The 18,768-nt window shown below is 29.6% G+C and overlaps 4 protein-coding genes across 5 annotated transcripts; 2 read left to right on the forward strand and 2 right to left on the reverse strand.

Annotated features, from left to right (window-relative positions):
* Window positions 1–226: 226 nt before the first annotated feature.
* Window positions 227–4,618, forward strand: LOC126781697 (transmembrane protein 184C). Its single transcript, XM_050506671.1, has 6 exons — window positions 227–745; window positions 846–1,085; window positions 1,312–1,593; window positions 1,706–1,808; window positions 2,675–2,849; window positions 3,461–4,618. The coding sequence occupies exons 1-6, from the start codon at window positions 486–488 to the stop codon at window positions 3,721–3,723; spliced, it is 1,323 nt and encodes a 440-aa protein (XP_050362628.1). The 5' UTR covers window positions 227–485; the 3' UTR covers window positions 3,724–4,618.
* A 1,093-nt stretch (window positions 4,619–5,711) lies between these two features.
* Window positions 5,712–8,876, reverse strand: LOC126781704 (putative neutral sphingomyelinase). The gene is made up of 6 exons (XM_050506690.1): window positions 8,679–8,876; window positions 8,418–8,591; window positions 8,037–8,220; window positions 7,558–7,712; window positions 7,181–7,370; window positions 5,712–6,935 (listed from the first exon to the last, which is right to left on the reverse strand). The coding sequence occupies exons 1-6, from the start codon at window positions 8,714–8,716 to the stop codon at window positions 6,483–6,485; spliced, it is 1,194 nt and encodes a 397-aa protein (XP_050362647.1). The 5' UTR covers window positions 8,717–8,876; the 3' UTR covers window positions 5,712–6,482.
* Window positions 8,877–9,665: 789 nt separating this feature from the next.
* On the reverse strand, window positions 9,666–12,430 carry LOC126781714 (zinc finger protein 569-like). 2 transcript variants are annotated; one of them, XM_050506702.1, is made up of 7 exons: window positions 12,412–12,430; window positions 11,561–11,673; window positions 11,306–11,479; window positions 11,061–11,212; window positions 10,738–10,861; window positions 10,413–10,512; window positions 9,666–9,924 (listed from the first exon to the last, which is right to left on the reverse strand). In XM_050506702.1, exons 1-7 carry the CDS (start codon window positions 12,412–12,414, stop codon window positions 9,721–9,723), a joined length of 870 nt encoding a protein of 289 aa, XP_050362659.1. In that variant the 5' UTR covers window positions 12,415–12,430; the 3' UTR covers window positions 9,666–9,720. The 2 variants fall into 2 exon arrangements, with proteins under 2 accessions (XP_050362659.1, XP_050362658.1); XM_050506701.1 differs by lacking the exon at window positions 12,412–12,430 and adding an exon at window positions 11,810–12,271.
* A 173-nt stretch (window positions 12,431–12,603) lies between these two features.
* Window positions 12,604–17,378, forward strand: LOC126781742 (protein ILRUN). The gene is made up of 5 exons (XM_050506772.1): window positions 12,604–13,076; window positions 13,149–13,262; window positions 13,420–13,646; window positions 16,684–16,793; window positions 16,946–17,378. The coding sequence occupies exons 1-5, from the start codon at window positions 12,892–12,894 to the stop codon at window positions 16,973–16,975; spliced, it is 666 nt and encodes a 221-aa protein (XP_050362729.1). The 5' UTR covers window positions 12,604–12,891; the 3' UTR covers window positions 16,976–17,378.
* Window positions 17,379–18,768: the final 1,390 nt, after the last annotated feature.

Consider the following 18,768-nt stretch of genomic DNA (forward strand, 5'->3'; position numbering starts at 1 on the left):
TAGTATAAATGTAGTTTTTTCAGCTTAGCAACTTTATTATCACTCGCTAATTATTGTTGATAATAATAATTGTATCATGGTTTTTATAAAGAATAATCTGATATTTTTTAAATATGTACCATTATACTCTAAAAAATAATTTAAATAAATAAGTCAATATTTTCTGTATATCAAATAGACTTCTAATTAAGAGGATGTAAATCAAATTGAACATTTGTGAATTTACTCTGTGGGTTGACAGCTGTTTAGTAAATTGTTAAAAATATACAATTCACAAAAACAAGTTTTGTTACACAAGAAATCATGTTATAGTCATATCATTATTTATTCCTGATTTCTACTTCTTAACATAATATACTATTTTATATTTTGTGGGATTTCCATGACGTATGAATCACGATTAGGACGAGATTCGATTTGACTTTTGTTACTGTTAAGGAAGCATCTGCTGAATAAATGTGCAAAAAAGAATTTATAATATTAAAATGTGTACAAGACCGATAACGTTTTTCAGCCAATGGAGGTTATGGATTCGTCCTTTTTTTATAGCAAGTTATGTTTTATTGGTCCTTATACTTGTACCATTGCTTATAATCCATTCAATTAACAATGGATTTACTAAATCAGACCAAGGTACTTTAGTAGGAGGTGGTTTTGTTCTTTTGGCGGTCCCTATCTCTATATGGCAAATCACTCAACATATTGTACACTACACTAAGCCATCATTGCAAAAACATATAATAAGGTAGATTTTTTGTTAATAATATAATTCACAGATTTATATTTTATTTCTGTTTCTTATTACTTTATAATAAGAATAATAAATTTATCTTATTTCAATTCAGGATACTATGGATGGTTCCCATTTATGCTCTTAATGCATGGATTGGTTTAGAATTTCCTGAGCAATCAATTTATATGGATTCATTGAGAGAATGCTATGAAGCCTATGTAATTTATAACTTTATGAAGTACCTTCTTAATTATCTCAATGCAGATAATGACTTGGAAGCAGTGCTAGAAACAAAACCTCAAGTTTATCATATATTTCCACTCTGTTGTATGACTCCATGGGATATGGGGAGGTAAGTTATATATTATTCATTAAAATTATTATAGATTTTTTTAAGTTATACATTTGTGATACTATAAAAAAAATTTGCAATATGTGAAGTGTTAAATAAAAATTATAGTATATATATATTACTAATCACTTATTTGTTCCTGATTCCAATGTATTTTGATATTTACTTAAACAAGTACTATAATTAAATCACATGTTATCATTATTGATTTGTATTTTTCTTTCAGTGAATTTGTACACAATTGCAAACATGGTATTCTTCAATATACATTAGTGAGGCCAGTTACAACTGTTATATCAATGATATGCGACCTCTGTGGAGTGTATGGAGAGAGTGACTTCAGTCCCAATGTTGCTTTCCCCTACATGATAGCTATTAACAATTTGTCTCAGTTTGTCGCCATGTATTGCTTGGTCCTCTTTTATAAAGCAAACAGAACGGAGCTGAAGCCAATGAAACCTATTGGAAAATTTCTGTGCATAAAAGCTGTTGTCTTCTTTTCGTTCTTGTAAGTTAACAAATACATTTAATTCATTTGAACTGGTCAAAGCTTTGTGTAGGCACATCTGGGTGTGTAACATACAAATGCAATATAATATTGAGCAATTGTTTATTTGCAGCCAAGGCGTCCTTATCAATATTTTGGTATACTGTGGAGTGATATCAACAATATTTGATATTTCTGACAAAGACAAAATAAAAATTATATCTTCTAAACTACAGGTAAATGAAATTTCTTTTAAGATGCTATTGCTTTATATAAGACTTTATTATTTTTACTGACAATGTTATCTTAAACTTTCTTATAACACATACTACCCTACTACATATTATATAATATGGCTTTATATTAATAAAAAAAAGCAGATGAAATTGATATGATTCTTTAAATTATTATATTATACACTTTTATTTTGTGATGATAGTTTAACTAAGTATGAAGTAAAACTTTTTATGACCTAAAATGATAAAAATATTAATAAATTAACTTAATAATGAAGTAACGATGTTTCGGCTCTACTTATACACATTGTTTAGTGACATATAAATCAGTGTTTAACTAAACAAGTTAAACATTGATTTATCTCTCACTTTCATTGATGATTTGACAAAGAAAAATAAATAAGAAAGAATACATAGCTTTGTTTAACTAATCACTCTCAAACAATGTTTTGTAGTATTTTTACTGTAGGCTTTTTTTTTTTTTTATAGAATAGGAAGGTGGACGAGCATATGGGCCACCTGATGGTAAGTGGTCACCAAACGCCCTTAGACATTGGCATTGTAAGAAATGTCAACCATCGCTTATAGCCAATGCGCCACCAACCTTGGGAACTAAGATTTTATGTCCCTTGTGCCTGTAATTACACTGGCTCACTCACCCTTCAAACCGGAACACAACAATATCAAGTATTGCTGTTTTGCGGTAGAATATCTGATTAGTGGATGGTACCTACCCAGACGAGCTTGCACAAAGCCCTACTACCAGTAAAACTGGTAAAGGCTGTAACATTTTTACTTAGTAATAAAGTTACAATAATTATTATTTTTACAAAAACACAATTACTTACATATTATTATTTTTTTAGGATTTCCTTATATGTATAGAGATGTTTTTAGCAGCCATTGCACACCACTATAGTTTCTCCTATAAGCCGTTTGTTTCGCCACTTGACCCATCCCCATCATGCCTTGGTTCATTCTTGGCTATGTGGGACGTGTCTGATGTAAAGAGAGATATTTCGGAGCATCTTGGCGTAGTTGGTATGTTTTAAATCTGTTTGCAGTTTGATAGATAATAACAACATAAAATGTTCATAATTTAATATTAATAACACACATCAATGTCCAGTTGACAAAACTTTTAGCTAAAAGCACTATTTTTAGAGAAAAGTTTTGTCAACTGATCCTTTACATATTTGTAGATGTATTTAATATATTTATGTTATAAAGATTAAAGTCATTACAGTTCTCTGAAGAACTTTGTATCGATTAATTGGTTGTGGTTAGTACATTAATTTTGACCATTATAATTAAATATATAAGACTGTGATGTTGTTGATGCATTATATTTTTTTTATTTGCTTGCAATATCTTCTCTTATTAAAAAAATATCAAAGTTTTCAAGGGCTTGATCTTGCTCTAATTTTGAATTATTAAAATTACATCATAATATCAATCCTGAGATACATTCATTTCTGAGAGGTAGAGTTGGACATTATGTTTACATCTTGTTTGTGTGTGCAGAAGATTGTGTAGTAAAAACTGCTATTAAAAATAAGGAGTATTGTATTCTGAGGAGTTGTTTATATATTTATATGTCCGATATTAATATAATTAAGAAAAATGTATTAATAATTTTTTTTTTCATGTAGGGAGTTCATTTAGTAGACGTTTGCGTGGTAAGTCCATGTACCACATGGCAAGAGGGTACGACGAGAGTTCGAGACTGGTTGGTGAGCCTGTGCCCTCCAGTTCAGCGCCAAACTTGACCATCGAAGCGACCGAACCGCCATCTGTAGAAGTACGACCATCTGTCTATGGTTCTATAGAAAACACTAAGGGTGGATCGATAAGCTCTGAAACGGAACCTTTGATTAATTCAAATGAAAACGACAACATAGACCCAAAGGTATGAACTATGTTTGTGATACTGTAAATGATATATATTTACATATAATATATTAATAATATTAAGTTCATAATATATCTGGATAATTTAAAGTAAATTTGTTGCATTTGTAATAGTAAAGAAATTGTATTATTTATCGTACTTAACCAGACGGTTGGTGTTGCTATTCAATAATATATTATTAATATTGTAAATCAAAGGTATAATCTTGTTTTGTAAATATAAATATTTTCATCACAAGTATTTTTCTCATCACTAATTAGTCTTAAACAATCAGTACAAAACAAATGCTATCATTAAAGTGTATTATGTGCGCCGACAAGTTTACATTTATTATAATTTTTTGAAAATAACGTAATATAATGGACAAATTAGATGAATAAACTAGTTTGGAATGAGGCATTATATTATTTCTTTTTTATGTATTATAATGTGTATATAACTTTGTCTCTGATTATTATGTGCTTTACGTAATGAGATATAAATTATTAGAGTATGTGATAATTGCAGTTAAGGTACTGGTAAATGTTGCCAGCTAAATTACGTGCCACCTTGATAACATCCCACATTCTTCCAATCGGGCCATAAAAATGCTTAGAATGATTTTTTAAAAGTTTAAATACAAAATTAAAAGCTCCCTTGCATCCATTTTTTTTTAATTTAATTTTTTTTTTAAATATTTACGTCCTATATCATGCGATAATATTTGACAAATATTCAGGACACGATTCGGACAACACTGAGAAATAGTGAAACTATTACTCTACTTTAAAAAACACAAGTAGGTAAATATATGTATAATGTGAAAGGCACGTATCGTAAATATTAATCATGAAATGTGATATTGATTTATAATTATTGTACTTGTTAAGTTTCGTAAATAAAAGATATTTCTTATTAATGCAGTTTTCAATATTTGCCCATATCAATCAAATTACTAATATTGGTTATAAAAAGCTTAAAAATTAGGTAAAACTTTGTAATAAATTTAAAACCAACAATATTAAATATGAACTTGAATTATTTAAATATAAGTATCTTATTGGGACCGTTGGAGTTAACAATTGATTATTTTCACAAAGTATACATATACATATTATAGTGTTTGGAGATTGTAGTATTTTTACAAATCTAATCTGAACAGTGGAATAGTGGCAAGAATGGTACCAGCATTTCCTTGCAAAAAATTAAACAGCCCTCCTGTCATCAGTGGAGGCAATATCTTTTAGAAATGTTTTTGCACGAATACTCCAAGGGCGGTCTTATGTAATTTCGAATCATATTCATACATATGTTACTGTACAGTCCTTCAAATCTGTTGCCGTCGTCACAACATGAATTCCAGAAGACAGAGGACTCAACAAGAACATGTGTTCCAAGCCTATTTTTATTATATACCTAATGTTGATGTCAGTTGTTTTATGGGAGAGAAGTTACACACACATCTACGAATTTCCATCAAATCACGTGGTAAATTTACACTTAACTTGTTAATAGAATTCTCCTAGAAAAAAGCTAATGTTGATTTTTCCAGCAAAATTATGATATGATCTGTGAATACAAGTTGTTTTACAATTAAAATAGAAAAATAGCCGAGATGGCCCAGTGGTAAGAACGCGTGAATCTTAACCGATGATCCTAGGTTCAAACCCGGGCAAGCACCACTGAATTTTCACGTGCTTAATTTGTGATTATAATTCATCTCGTGTTATACGGTGAAGGAAAACATCGTGAGGAAACTTGCATGTGTCTAATTTCACTGAAATTCTACCACGTGTATTTCACAAACCCGCATTGAAGCTGCGTGGTGGAATAAGCAAAAATATCTCCTCAAAAAGGGAGAGGAGGCCTTAGCCCAGCAGTGGGACATTCACAGGCTCTTACTGTACTATTACAATAATATCTTCTGGATATATGAGATGATATAAGAGAAAAGTAAGTTATCAATTGATTTTACTCATCATTACAAAGATAAAAATACTAAGAAAAAAAAACAGATATATTATTATTTATTTTATGTAAAATTTATACATACACTTAAATAGCATATACATTAAATTGCGATACATTTTCTGAGCATCATTTAACATTATTATAAAAATAGCCTTAAGTACTTTAGATATGAAAACCTCATCACTTTATATGTGACAGGGGAATCCCCAAATATAAGCAGAGATAATTCGGGGTTCTAAATGGTGTATGTAGAAAGTTATGAAATAAACATTTTTATTTTAAACCTTTATATTATTAAAGGTGTACTTGCACTAAAATAGCAAGAAAGTTGTTGCCAAGTTTTATTATGTGGAGACTTAGCTCAATGCAAAACATAATCAACATTTTAAAATAATATTTTTTCATTAACAATTTATGTATGTAATATTAAATATAATTTTCAAGTACCTATTCACATAGTATCAACCAAATTAGGACAAAACAATGAAATGGAATTATCTTTCAATTGTATTTTATACAACGGAATGTTTATCTTAGATTTAAAATAAATTTATTTATTTATTTATTTATAATAAATAAATAAATAACAACTATAAAATATTTGATATGCTTACACTTTGGTTAATACTGATATTTTTTTATTTACATACACATTCAAGTATTAAAGCCTCAGTTGGTTGTATATTAAGTAAAATTATTTATATATGATATATATTTTTCTAATAAATACTTTAACGTCAAACTTAAGTAGCTGTTGCTTCATATATGACAATAATATTGATTGTTAATAATAAAATGTTAAAAGGAAATAACTAATCAATGACTTTATTCCCATTTCTACTTTTGGTAAAATTTTCAAGTGCTGTCAAACCAGCTTTCAAACTATTCATTTCAATTCTGTTCCACAATGTACCCATAATAATGTAATAAAAACATATTCCAGTAATTACTATTTTACAGACATCAGAGAATATATTATTCGGCCAGAAGCCTACAGAACCCAAAAGGAACATGAACATCAGGCCACCGGTTGTAAGAAATATTTTTTTTGATTTAGAAATTGTAACAGTTGCCTCTTTACAAACTTTTATTGCTTCCTCTATGGTATCTTGGAAACGTTCTTCTGCACTCAGTTGTCGAAGCTTTGATTTATTATTTGTTGATGTTATTTTTAATTCTAAGGACACAGCATTATGGTCGGAATAAGAAAATTGTTCACCTGGCACTCTATCTTCCAGTGGGTTACAGATATTAATTACTTCAGCCTAAAAAGAAGGAATAAATTAGTCTATTTAGAAAAAAAATGTTGCTTTCATGTTAAAATTATATGTTTTTCCAAATATCTCAAAAATGCTTTATACTTTATAAGAATCTTTTTTATAAGGCATATTATAAGTTGATCTGTATTATATAACAATTTCAATTGTTTTAGTAATGAAATCAATTGTTTTAGTTTTCAAGATGGCAGCTAACATTGGGAACAATTTAAAATAAAAAGTATTATCATCACCTCCAAAGATCTATTAACATGAAACAAAATGTGGTCTATTCTCTTCCCTTCTGGACAAACTTTTACGAGCTTCGGATCAGAATAACTATTGTTTATATTATCACTTGTTCCTGACAGTTTTTCTATGTTTTTATTAATTATATTTTCTAAGCCGCATGGATCAATAAGAGCAGGTAGTTGAGTTATTAATCTGAAAAAGGTCAAATTGAGTCAATTTACATTATTAAACAAATGAATAAGTAGTAAATTAAATAAGCATAATATTAACTGCACACCATTTTATCATCCTGATACCTATTTAATTATCTATCCAAATTGTAAAAAGTATAATCAAATAAAATAGGGATTTTAATTAACCCTCTTTTTTAGTTGGTTACCTAAATGATAAATCTCCCGGTGCAGTGTTCAAATCACCAGCCAGTATGGAAACATCTGCAGGGGATGTTGTAAGATTGACAAATTCAGCAGTAGAGTATGCTTGTAATACTCTGTGTGCTAAGTACATGTCATCCTCATTATACTCTGCATGGAGCTAAAACATTTGTTTTTCTCTATACAATTATAGTATAACCTGTGAATGTTCCACAGCTGGGTTAAGGCCTCCTTTTTTTGAGGAGGTTTTGGAGCTTTTTCCAATGCAGGTTAGTGGAATACACATGTGGTGGAATTTCAGTGAAATTAGACACTTGCAGGTTTCCTCACTATGTTTACCTACACCAAGCTTTTAATATAATAATATCTTTATTGTAACATTGTATTATGTTATTTTTCAAATGATAAAGAATTGTGTAAAAAAGACATTAATATTTAATTTCTTGAGTTTCTTTAAATAATTTTTGATTAAAATAACACTTACATGTGTGCAATAGACATTAATAAGTCTATTGTTGCATTGAATACGGCATAATCCAACACCTTTACCTCCAAACCAGTCACCATGATGAATCTTATGAATGTACCCGTTTAATGGCCATTGATGAAAGAATACATCTTGTATTATCCATTTTGAGAACACACATAGACCAGAACCAAGAACACCACTAAAAATCATATTTATTTAGTTACAAGAATACAATTTTAATTTAATATGTATATATTTAACTTTTATATACATATAATAAAAATATATACATTTAATAAAAACAAAGAAAGTTCAGCTACAATTATTATGTTAATTTTTATTACTTTTATGTAAGTGTTTTTAATTTTCAAGTGAGTAATTTATGATTGCACTAACCTGTAAAAATAGTAACTATATGGAAGACAACTATGTAGGCGATCCTTTATATATAAATAGTCTTTTTCACTCCAAATCTCTTGCAGACATACTATATTATGAGAAGAATTAAGCAAATACTCAGCTATCGCTTCTATCCTTTTTTTGCGGTCTTTTGAAACTATCGGAATGCCCCTTAAAATAAATAAGAAAATTAGTGCTTATTCCTCAAATATTTTGACTTTTTTCAATGTAGCTGGTAGAAGGATCTGAATTACTTACCAACAGTTCAAAGTAAATATCTTCAAATTTAACGTCATAGTTTTGAAATTATAGCCAACTTCTTGTGCTTGAAACGATATGATGATATTATTAAAAGTTGTTGTGAATTTATGGATATTATTTTTAAAAAAAACCTAATTATTTACAAAGAATAAAAAAATACAAATTGGAAATATTGATTTATGATAATAACTGTCACTGTCAATTCGGATTTGACCACAGAGTACATCACAATTGCAATTAGTATACTATCTAATCTATAGTAACCTATTACACTTTTGCTACAAAGTTAAAATAACCACTACTTTTTAATGATTGCTATACTTTTATTAAAAGTCTACACTAAAACTATTCTATATAAACGTAATAATTATTGTCTTTTTATCAACTTCTAGAAAGAAGAAACTGACTTGAAATCAAGAATAATATATTGAAAATTAAAGTTAATGATATTTTTTTTCGGCTGTATCTACGGTGCGAATAATATTTTAGAAATCATAAAAACTATTTTTTTTCCCTTAATGCTTTAAAGGAAATCTGCCGATATTAAAGATTATTTAGCCTTAACAGCTACCTTTTAGCCGCCACGGAGAAAAATTGCCCCGATGTTATATTTTCTTATCCACAGACAGAATGGTTGTGTTAATATTATTAAATATGATTTAAAAAGAAAAATCCTTTCAACAGGAATATATATTTAAATCCATAAAATTTGATTGGGTTCGTATACACTGCACAAAATAGATTATTTTGTGCAGTGGATATAGGTAATTAATTTTTTTTGTGTGCCGCCAAATTTTGAAATCGTTAAGTGTGCCGCAACAAAAAAAAGGTTGAGAATTACTGGGTTAGACTATTGAAATAATATAAACATAACGATTATTTTATTACTCTTTGATTTGGCTGGCATAAATAAATGTCGAGTAGTTACTAATTACTTACATGAACATGTATATTTCATGTTTGATCATATCAATACTAATAATTATTAAATAACCCCTTTATATATTAGTTTATTGGTATTAATAAATTAATAAAACATTTAACAATTCACAAGAATATTTTCACTGGGAGATATTATTACTTCTTCTATGTCCTGACTGATAATACCCGCTATTTTAAGTGCAGTTGATGTTTTTAAGGTGTTTTCGTCTTTTCTTTTTTTTCGGCCTGTTTCCAATGTTTTTTGAATTCTTAAAGTTAATTTGGGTCGGGAATGACATTCAATGTGCTTCTTTAGTTTTGCCTAAAAAAATTAATGAGCCTTAAAAAAAATGTTATACAATGTACAAAAAGTTTATTTTTATAGAATAGGAAGGCAGACGAGCATATAGGCCACCTGATGGTTAGTAGTTACCAACGCCCATAGATATTGGCATTGTAAGAAATGTTAACCATCGCTTACATCACCAATGCGCCACCAACCTTGGGAACTATGATATTATATCCCTTGTGCCTGTAATTACACTGGCTCAATCACCCTTTAAACCGGAACACAACAATACAAAGTACTGCTGTTTTGCGGTAGAATATCTGATTAGTGGGTGGTACCTACCCAGACGAGCTTGCACAAAGCTCTACCACCATTTAACGTCTATAGTTATAATAAAAGTTAATTATGCTCTCAACATTAAATTAATTAAATGTAATGTATACAAAAATTTTATATAAAAAAAGATATGATTTTGTAGCTTCATTATTAGAATGGTAAAATGAGTAGTATAGTTAGTTTACCTTTGTAGATAATTTAGCTCCACAAGCAGCACAGTCAAAGGTCTGACCTTCATGTTTTACCCGTATATGTTGTTTTAAATTACTGTTACGTGAATAATATCTAAAAAAGAATAAAATATAACATAGTAACTTTAATTTTTTAAGCATTAGTAGTTTAACTTACATATTTAAGATTTTATTTTAGAGCTTACTAAAGCAAAACTATACAATAATTAATAATTTGAATTATAATAATCATAAAACTATAGAAGAATTATATTGATTTGTTTATAGTCAAGTATTTATAATATATTATATTTATGAATAATGTTATTTGTTATATTACCTATGACACTTCTCATATGGGCAAAAGAATGCAGTTTTTAGTGCTTTCGGTTTATGTTTTTTAATATGTCGTATTATGTGTGATCTCTCCTTAAAAACTTTGGCACAGTCATTACATATGTATTCTAAAAAAAAATTAGGATTATTTTAACATCCTAGAGTAAATCATTTAATAATAATAATAAACATTCACATAGTTTAGAGACACATGCCAATTGATCAAAATTGAGATATTATAGATAGATTAGAGTTATACATGTTTTGGCCACAACTGTTTAATTTAATGTATTTTAAATGTAATAGTTTTATGAGTTAGACACAAACCACGTGACCGGTGTTCTGTTTTTTTATGTGTCATCAAAGCTGACCACCTGTTAAATTTTGAGTTGCATTGTTCACACTCATATGTTTTATGATTTTTCATATGCTTCTTTTTCTCATACAGAGTCACAAAGTCTTTCTCACAAAAAGGACATCTGTAAAAAATTTTTTGAAAATAAAGAAAAATTTGGAAAACTATAGATAAAAGTTTTTTTTTTTTTATAAAAGAAAGAATTTTATATACAAACCTAAATGGTTTTATTCCATTATGAACATGCATGTGGCTACGCAATTGATGCTTTTTTTTGAAATATACTTTGCATATGTCACACAAAAATTGCTTTTTGTTATTTATGTGAGTAACTTTTATATGCCGTTTTAAATTTTGCCGATTTGCATACTTTTTCATACATTTTGGGCAACTGAAAATTATAATTCAACATTTATTAAAATTTTAGATAATTATTTTCTTATATTATAACAATATTCAGACAGTCACATACCAGTAGAGGATATCAATTTCACTTTCTTTATGGATACTGTTGATGTGACGGTCTAAGTGGCTTTTGTTTGTATATACTTTAGTACAGTTTGGTTGATTACAGGCAAAAGGTTTCTAAAAGCAACAAAAAATATATTTACTAAAGTTTCAGTGTTTTTTTTACGCATTTATAGATTTTATTTGCATAAGAGGATAAAAAAAGGCCCTCTTTTCGGTACAGTGAGCGTTTTTAGTCATTGTTTTAACTTACGACACCTATGTGGACCAATTGATGCTGTGCCAATCTATAAGGCCTATTGAATACAGAAGTACAGCCAGCGAATCCGCAGGCATAACTTTTTTTATGGCTTTGATCTTGTTTATCCATTTTAACACGGTTTATATTTTACTTATTTAAGTCATTAATCGTCAAAAATATAAACACTTTGTTCTATTATTAAATATAAATTACTACACTAGTAATAGAGGCCGGTTCATTTCTCGCCCAAAGAGTTGAAATTGGGAATTGTAATTCAACAGGAATGTGACCATGTTTATCACATTTCCATGCGGTCATGATTTGTTTAGTAATTATTTTAAATTTTGATTTGTATTTAAATTAAATCCTTATTGTAATTAATGCTACGTTCAATATTTGTTACAACATTCAGTTACAAAATTGTTATATAACACAAAAGTTGAAACAAGTTATTTAGCAGGACTTAATATTATGACTTTAGTGATTTGATAAGGTACCTAGTTTTTGACTTTTCCAATGCCAGGAGCATACTTGTCAAAAATAGACCGTAGATTAGATTAGTAAATGGTGTGTTCAGTGTTAGTTATAACTCAAGCGATTTTGTGGTAGGTTACCATGATATTTTAGAAAAATGCTCATTTATAATTTATGCTCCACTAGCGCCAAGACATGCCATAACAAAAGAAAAAGTGGGTATTAATAATTTTATAAAATGATCACTTCACTGATAGATATAATTTAGTTAAATTGTGGTTCCTATAAATGGCAAAATTTATCATATACATATTCAGTTAGGCAACATTATGTTAGATCGAAATAATAATAACGAAGGCTGAGTTGACAGATCCAGATGTTCGGTGATCATTATTCATTCGTTCATTTTTCAAAATAAATAATGCGACATTTTGGATAATTAATTTAACGCAATCAGTGATACATTTATTAATATTCCACCACAAGTGCTAACAGCAACATTAATTTCATAATTAGAGTAATTCTTTCGAATGAAGTCAGCTGACGAATATAAACAAAGGGAATGTCTATAGTTAAGTGTTAAAAGCTGCAAAAGTGCCTGTGATTTAGTTTTAAGCATAATGGATGTTGACGGTACAGCTGGTGAGATTAGTCAGAATCATGGAGAGATAGATCAAAGTCTTCTATTGCAGTTCAGTTGTATGAATACTACTGATAGGGAAGAGCTCATAGGTCAAATGCAAAGACTATTAGGTCCCACTTTGAATTATAATACAGCTAGTTTTTTCTTGGAAATGAGCAATTGGTAAATTAATATTTTGTTTAATTATTTTCATTGTGATTTTGTTGTTTGTTTTACATGATCAATTTGTTTCAGGAATTTGCAAGCAGCAATATGTTGTTATTTAGATTATAGTTTACCTCCAAAGCTTCCATCAATGTCTTTGAAGGCAGCTCAAAGTCAAGAATCAGCCGTAGGACCAGCAACATAGTATGATTTTTTGTGTTTTTAAATTATATCTGTAGCACTTGAGATTTCTTTTGAATGAAAAGTCCAATTGAATTTCCTTTTCTTATAATGCTCATACAGAAAGTATTACTACTTGTTTTTTTTTTAATATTTATTATTTAATAGTATTTGATTACAGTTTTGAACAAAGTTGGAGTATTGCCAACACAGGAAATGAAGCATGGCCAGGTAGCTGTCGGATAATACAAGCAGGTGGTGAACCTTTGGAAGCAGTACCTGTTTATGTACCACCTTTGCCTCCTGGGCATACCACAAATGTTAGCATGAAACTCTTAGCTCCAAGTGTTGCTGGTGTGCATAGAGGCTACTTCCATTTGGTTACAGATAAAGGTGATCAAATAGGAGGTAAATATTGTGCAATACTTGATGTTTTATTTAAAAAAATTTTAGATGTCAAGTCTTGCAACAAGAATATATAAGACATATTCTTTATTTTATTGCGATTATTATTCTATTATTAGTAAAAATTATTAAATAGAAAATATCATTGTTTATAAAAGAAAAGAATTAACACTAAATTGATAAAAAAAAATAGGTTTAAAGAATATTAATTCCCGTAAAGACTAATGTCACATACATGAGAACAACGTTAAAATTAATTATTACATTCGTCATTTGTTGTTTCATTATTCGACACTTTATCAATTTTTTACTCATTTAACACATTGTCTACTTGCTTAGAAGTGAATGATCTTTTGTAAGATAATCGGCTAGTCGTGTCTTAAATGTGTTAAGCGATTTTCTTATATTTGAGGGTATTTTGTTAAAAAGTTGCACTCCTTCAAATGTGATCATTTTTTTGCCATAGTTCGTTCTTATTTGGTAGGATTATTTGGTTGGTTATTATGGTATATTGTCAATTTTGAGCGGATTATTCAATGGAATTACCTTATTTTTAGAAACATTTATAGTAAGCAGATTATGTTGAAACCATGAGAACAAACAGTCCAAGTCTTCTTGAGTTTGCAAGATTAAGTTATTTATTGATGAGCCAAAGTAAGCAGGTATCATCTGCATATAAAGTGATATGGCCATGTATCTTATTTTATATATGATTATTTAATATACGTCAAAAAAAGCAGAGGTCCTAGTATAGATAAAGCACATGTAATCGGTAAAGCATCACTTTGGAATTTTTCTTTTCGGACTTTTTTCTGTTTGTTAAACATGATTCAAACATTTTTAAGGCATTACCAGTGATCCCTATACTTTCTAGTTTTTTTTAAGATTAATTTATGACTAACAGTATCAAAAGCTTTCTTCAAGTCAATAAAGATTCCTAATGCTATGTTTTCATTATTTATATTTTGTTTGATATTTGTGATAAGACCAATGGTTGCTGTGTGTTAATTTTTGGTCAAAACCCGTACTGTCGTTCAAATATGTAGTTTTAAGTTCCAAGCGTTCTAATAGTTAAAACAGAGATTGGCCGGTAATTACCTGGATCAGTTTTTTGTCTCGATTTGTAAATAGGAGTTCTTGAGTTTTTTGCAATTTTTCATTGTGTCAGGAAATTCATTCATCATCTCCGTTCATTAATAATGTATTAAAACATTCAGTCAAATTATTTACTATATGAAATTTTACGTTTTATAATATTAGTGCTTATCCCATCTACCTCAACACTACAATTATAGTCAAGATTATTTATAATTTTAACAATTTCGTTATTAGTTGTTGGATCAAGAATGGATAATTTAGAATTAGTTTTATGGATGTTTAGTAGAGCATTGCTAATGATTTCATTGCATATTTTTGTTTTTTTTTTTGTGCTAAAAGGGGTCTTATTGTGGAGAAGTATTCATTAAATGCATTACATATTTCGCGAGGTTCAGTAATTAATTTTGAGTTTAATAAGATTTTTGGAGGAGCACAACTTTTTGTAATTTTTTGGTTTACTAAGTTCCACATCTTTCCTGGTTTTTTCGAACATTTGTTAAATTCTTTGTAATAGTAAGATTCTTTTGTGTTTTCAATTAGTCTAGCTACATGATCTTTCTTTAAAGCAAACTTTTCCTTCAACGTGTTAGTATTTGTTTTTTTTTTGCATTTGTGAAAATAGGATATTTCTGTTACTAATTTCATTGATTACATTTTTGTTAATCCCACCTTTTTTGGGTGGGTTCAGAACTTTAATCTTTGTTATTTTGTTTTGTCATAGGCAGGTTCCGGAATTTATCCTTGTTTCGAAGGAATTGTTTAACTGGTCCTTGAGTTTCGTAGCATACTTTGATGCTTCGGCTTCGTTTCGGATCAAACTTACCAATTCTAAAAGTTGTGTTTGGTTGCGGGATGTCTTTATCGATTAAGGAACTTATGTTTAAAACATCCGCTTTGTCTCTGGCAATTCGTTTATCTACGTTCGAGGAAGTTTGTTCCGGTAAACCAACTATTATAATATTCTTCTCTCTGATTTGTCGCTCTTGTACTTCTTGTAATTAGCTGTTCACTTGAATGTAGTTGATTTACGAACGTGGATGAGGTTTGTGAAGTTAATTTTAGGTGGTTAAGAGAGGATTCCTGCAAGTTTATGTTATTTTCTTCTAACGACACTAACTTTTCTAAGCGTGTCATGTGAGTTTTTATGTCTTTTTGCTCTTCTACTATGCCGGTTGTTACTTTTTTAATGTCATCGACTTGCAGCTTAACTTCCGATACGCTTTCGCGAATTAGATTTATGGTGTTTCCGTTGGATAATGTAATTTCACTGATTTAGGATTTAACTTCTGAAATGCTTTCTTGCAGTTTATTTATATTATGTTGGTTAGATCCAACATATTGCTCTAATAAGGAACTCATCCGAGTTAGTTCCGCTCGGATTTCAGTTATGTGGTAGAGCTTCCGCATTCACGATCTAATTGATGTTTTCGTTTTCGAAGAGCTATTTGTGGGCTTCGGTGAGGGTATTCATCTTTGATAAATCTGGTTGCGATCCACCACCAGTTAGTGGTCGCTTCGGTGACCGCTGTACATTTATACTGTTATGTAAATTTTATGTAGACTATATAATTAAAATAAAGTATCACGGTTATTTAAAATGAACTTGTACAAGCCACTTGCCTGTGTTGCTTGCGCCTTGCGAGTCGATGTGTGAGCGAGTCGAAAAATTGCAACTGTCTTGTTCTTGCGGGGGTGAGGTGCAACGCAAGCAGGTGTAAAGCACAGGTCGAAACGGATTAACTAATGCCGTGTTTTTACGCAGTATTAGTTCTCTTTTCAATTGCATTAAGACCTATTTTTGATTAATGTTGATTATTAATTTGAAGCCAAAAATTTACACACGTCTGCTCTGTACGAACGCCGAATTTATAAGTAACCTTTTTACATTGCTTAAATATTTTAATTAGATATAAGTAATGTTAGTGTTTATTTAATATTCCAGATACTTTATGGGTAGAAATTACTGTAGAATCAGAAGTGACAATGGCATTGGCAGAGCAGCTAGCTGCCTTACCCGTACCGAGTAGTCGATTGGACGATCCAGTATCTCAGGTATACTGTTTAACATTGACTTAAAAATTAAAAATTATGATATTTTTATTATTATAATAGATATCTACATTGATAAACAAATATAAAAATAAGAATTAAATGTATATTTCGAATGTTTTGTTAGATTTTTTAATTTTGCTTTTTTGTTATAGGTACCACGTCGTGATGACAAAATGTTTTGATAGTAATTTTAATCATTTCTCTATTATTGACCAATCAGTTATCGACTTACTTCCTCCATAAAGAGTTTGTCTCAAGCATTATACACAAACTATATTGAACATCTTACAAATAAGTTGTATAGAAATGCAATAATTCAGTCTCACATTTAATAAGACTTAAGAACGATGAAATTATGTACAAATGCTATAGTATGCTATAGTATGCTATAATACTTATAGAATAACTCTAAGATGAATAATATGAATTTGTTATTGTTGAGAAGTTTACAAATTGAATAAGGAAAACTAATTGATTAGCATCTGTTTGTTTTAGGTATGAATTGCCATTATTTAATAATAATTATGGGGGTTTTATTTTGTAGTATGATTTTCCTTTAATTTTAAATAAAATTAATATTTGATATATCTGTTTTATCTTTTCTTAGTGTCCCTTTTTTAAATTTAAATTAATTTGCTATTGAATATTTAGATATGCACATATTACAGAGTAATAGGAATTTTAATATTAGTTGTAATCTTTAACCATACATAACTGGTTCGCCATTTGGTTTAATAAAAAAATATATTAAGAAATATGTTTGTTACGGATTGAGCTACAAAATAGTGTCGAATTTTAACCCATCCAATGTCAGGAACCCACATAGTGGGCTTACTCTTGTCGCAATTGCGGGCCTGGGAAACCGCGTAGTGGACTCATTTTAAAAGTAAGTTTTTCTTCGTAAAAATGCCATAATAAAAATCGACAATAAAATTGTATGGCCCTTTTAACAAGACCTTAATATACACTTTGGTTTTTATGTTTAGACGTATTTATTTTTTCAATGAATTTTATCTTCTTCCTAGATACCAAAGACCCATGTCGTGGGTAGTTTTGCAGGTGTAGAAAACGTTGAAAGAAATAAAATATAAAGAAAAACTTTATTAAGGTAGAATTGAAATATAAAAAAACTACAATCTTGTTATGTTTGCTTTGGTGCGAAATATTTTATTATTTCTTGAATATTTAATTCATTTAGCTTATGGAATATTTAATAGTTATTAAAAAAAACGCCCGCTAATTTAAAACCGCCATTTTGTTAATGGATAAAAATGTACAGTAATTAATGTATTATTGGCGCGACTTGTGATTTGTTCAATGTGTTGAAATTTTTAAGATTTTTAAAATTAATTGAGTTACATAAATTTATATGATTTTGTGTTATATTTTTTAAAAGTTTGTCTTTTAGAGATTTTTATAAAATCAACTTTTTGATGCTAAATATTAAAAATTGGCGCGAAGTTAGGACGGTGTCTTCACATAGAGAGCTGGGGGACAATTCTACTAATCTATAACAATTACGATACGTTCCCGATTCAAGTCAACTTTGACTATTCTATATATATTCGAATCGGAATTAAACCGTTTTGATGGTAACATATACCGTTAGATTAAAACAAACTTAAAGAGTTAACTTTTATACTAATAATAATAGTCCTCCAGACCTATTTCGGCCACGGCGGCCAATCTCAAGAGAGATTAGCCAACTGCGCAGGACATATTATAGTGCACAAGTGTGTGCGCAAACACAGGCGCACTCTCTATTCCCTAACTCTCATAATCCGATGGGACGGCAATCCGGCACGACCGAAAGGAGTTCAGACGCATGACCAACGGCTTTACGTGCTTTTCGAGGTACGGGAGTGTACACTTCCATCTCCCAGACCGGGCTGAGAATTTTCGACAGAATAACTCAATAACTTTATTGTTCCAACCTGGGATTTCAACCCGGGTCCGCGGCCTGTATGTAGCCACG

The sequence above is a fragment of the Nymphalis io genome, chromosome 4 (assembly GCF_905147045.1).
Source record: "Nymphalis io chromosome 4, ilAglIoxx1.1, whole genome shotgun sequence".
In the NCBI taxonomy this organism is placed as follows: Eukaryota; Metazoa; Arthropoda; class Insecta; order Lepidoptera; family Nymphalidae; genus Nymphalis; species Nymphalis io.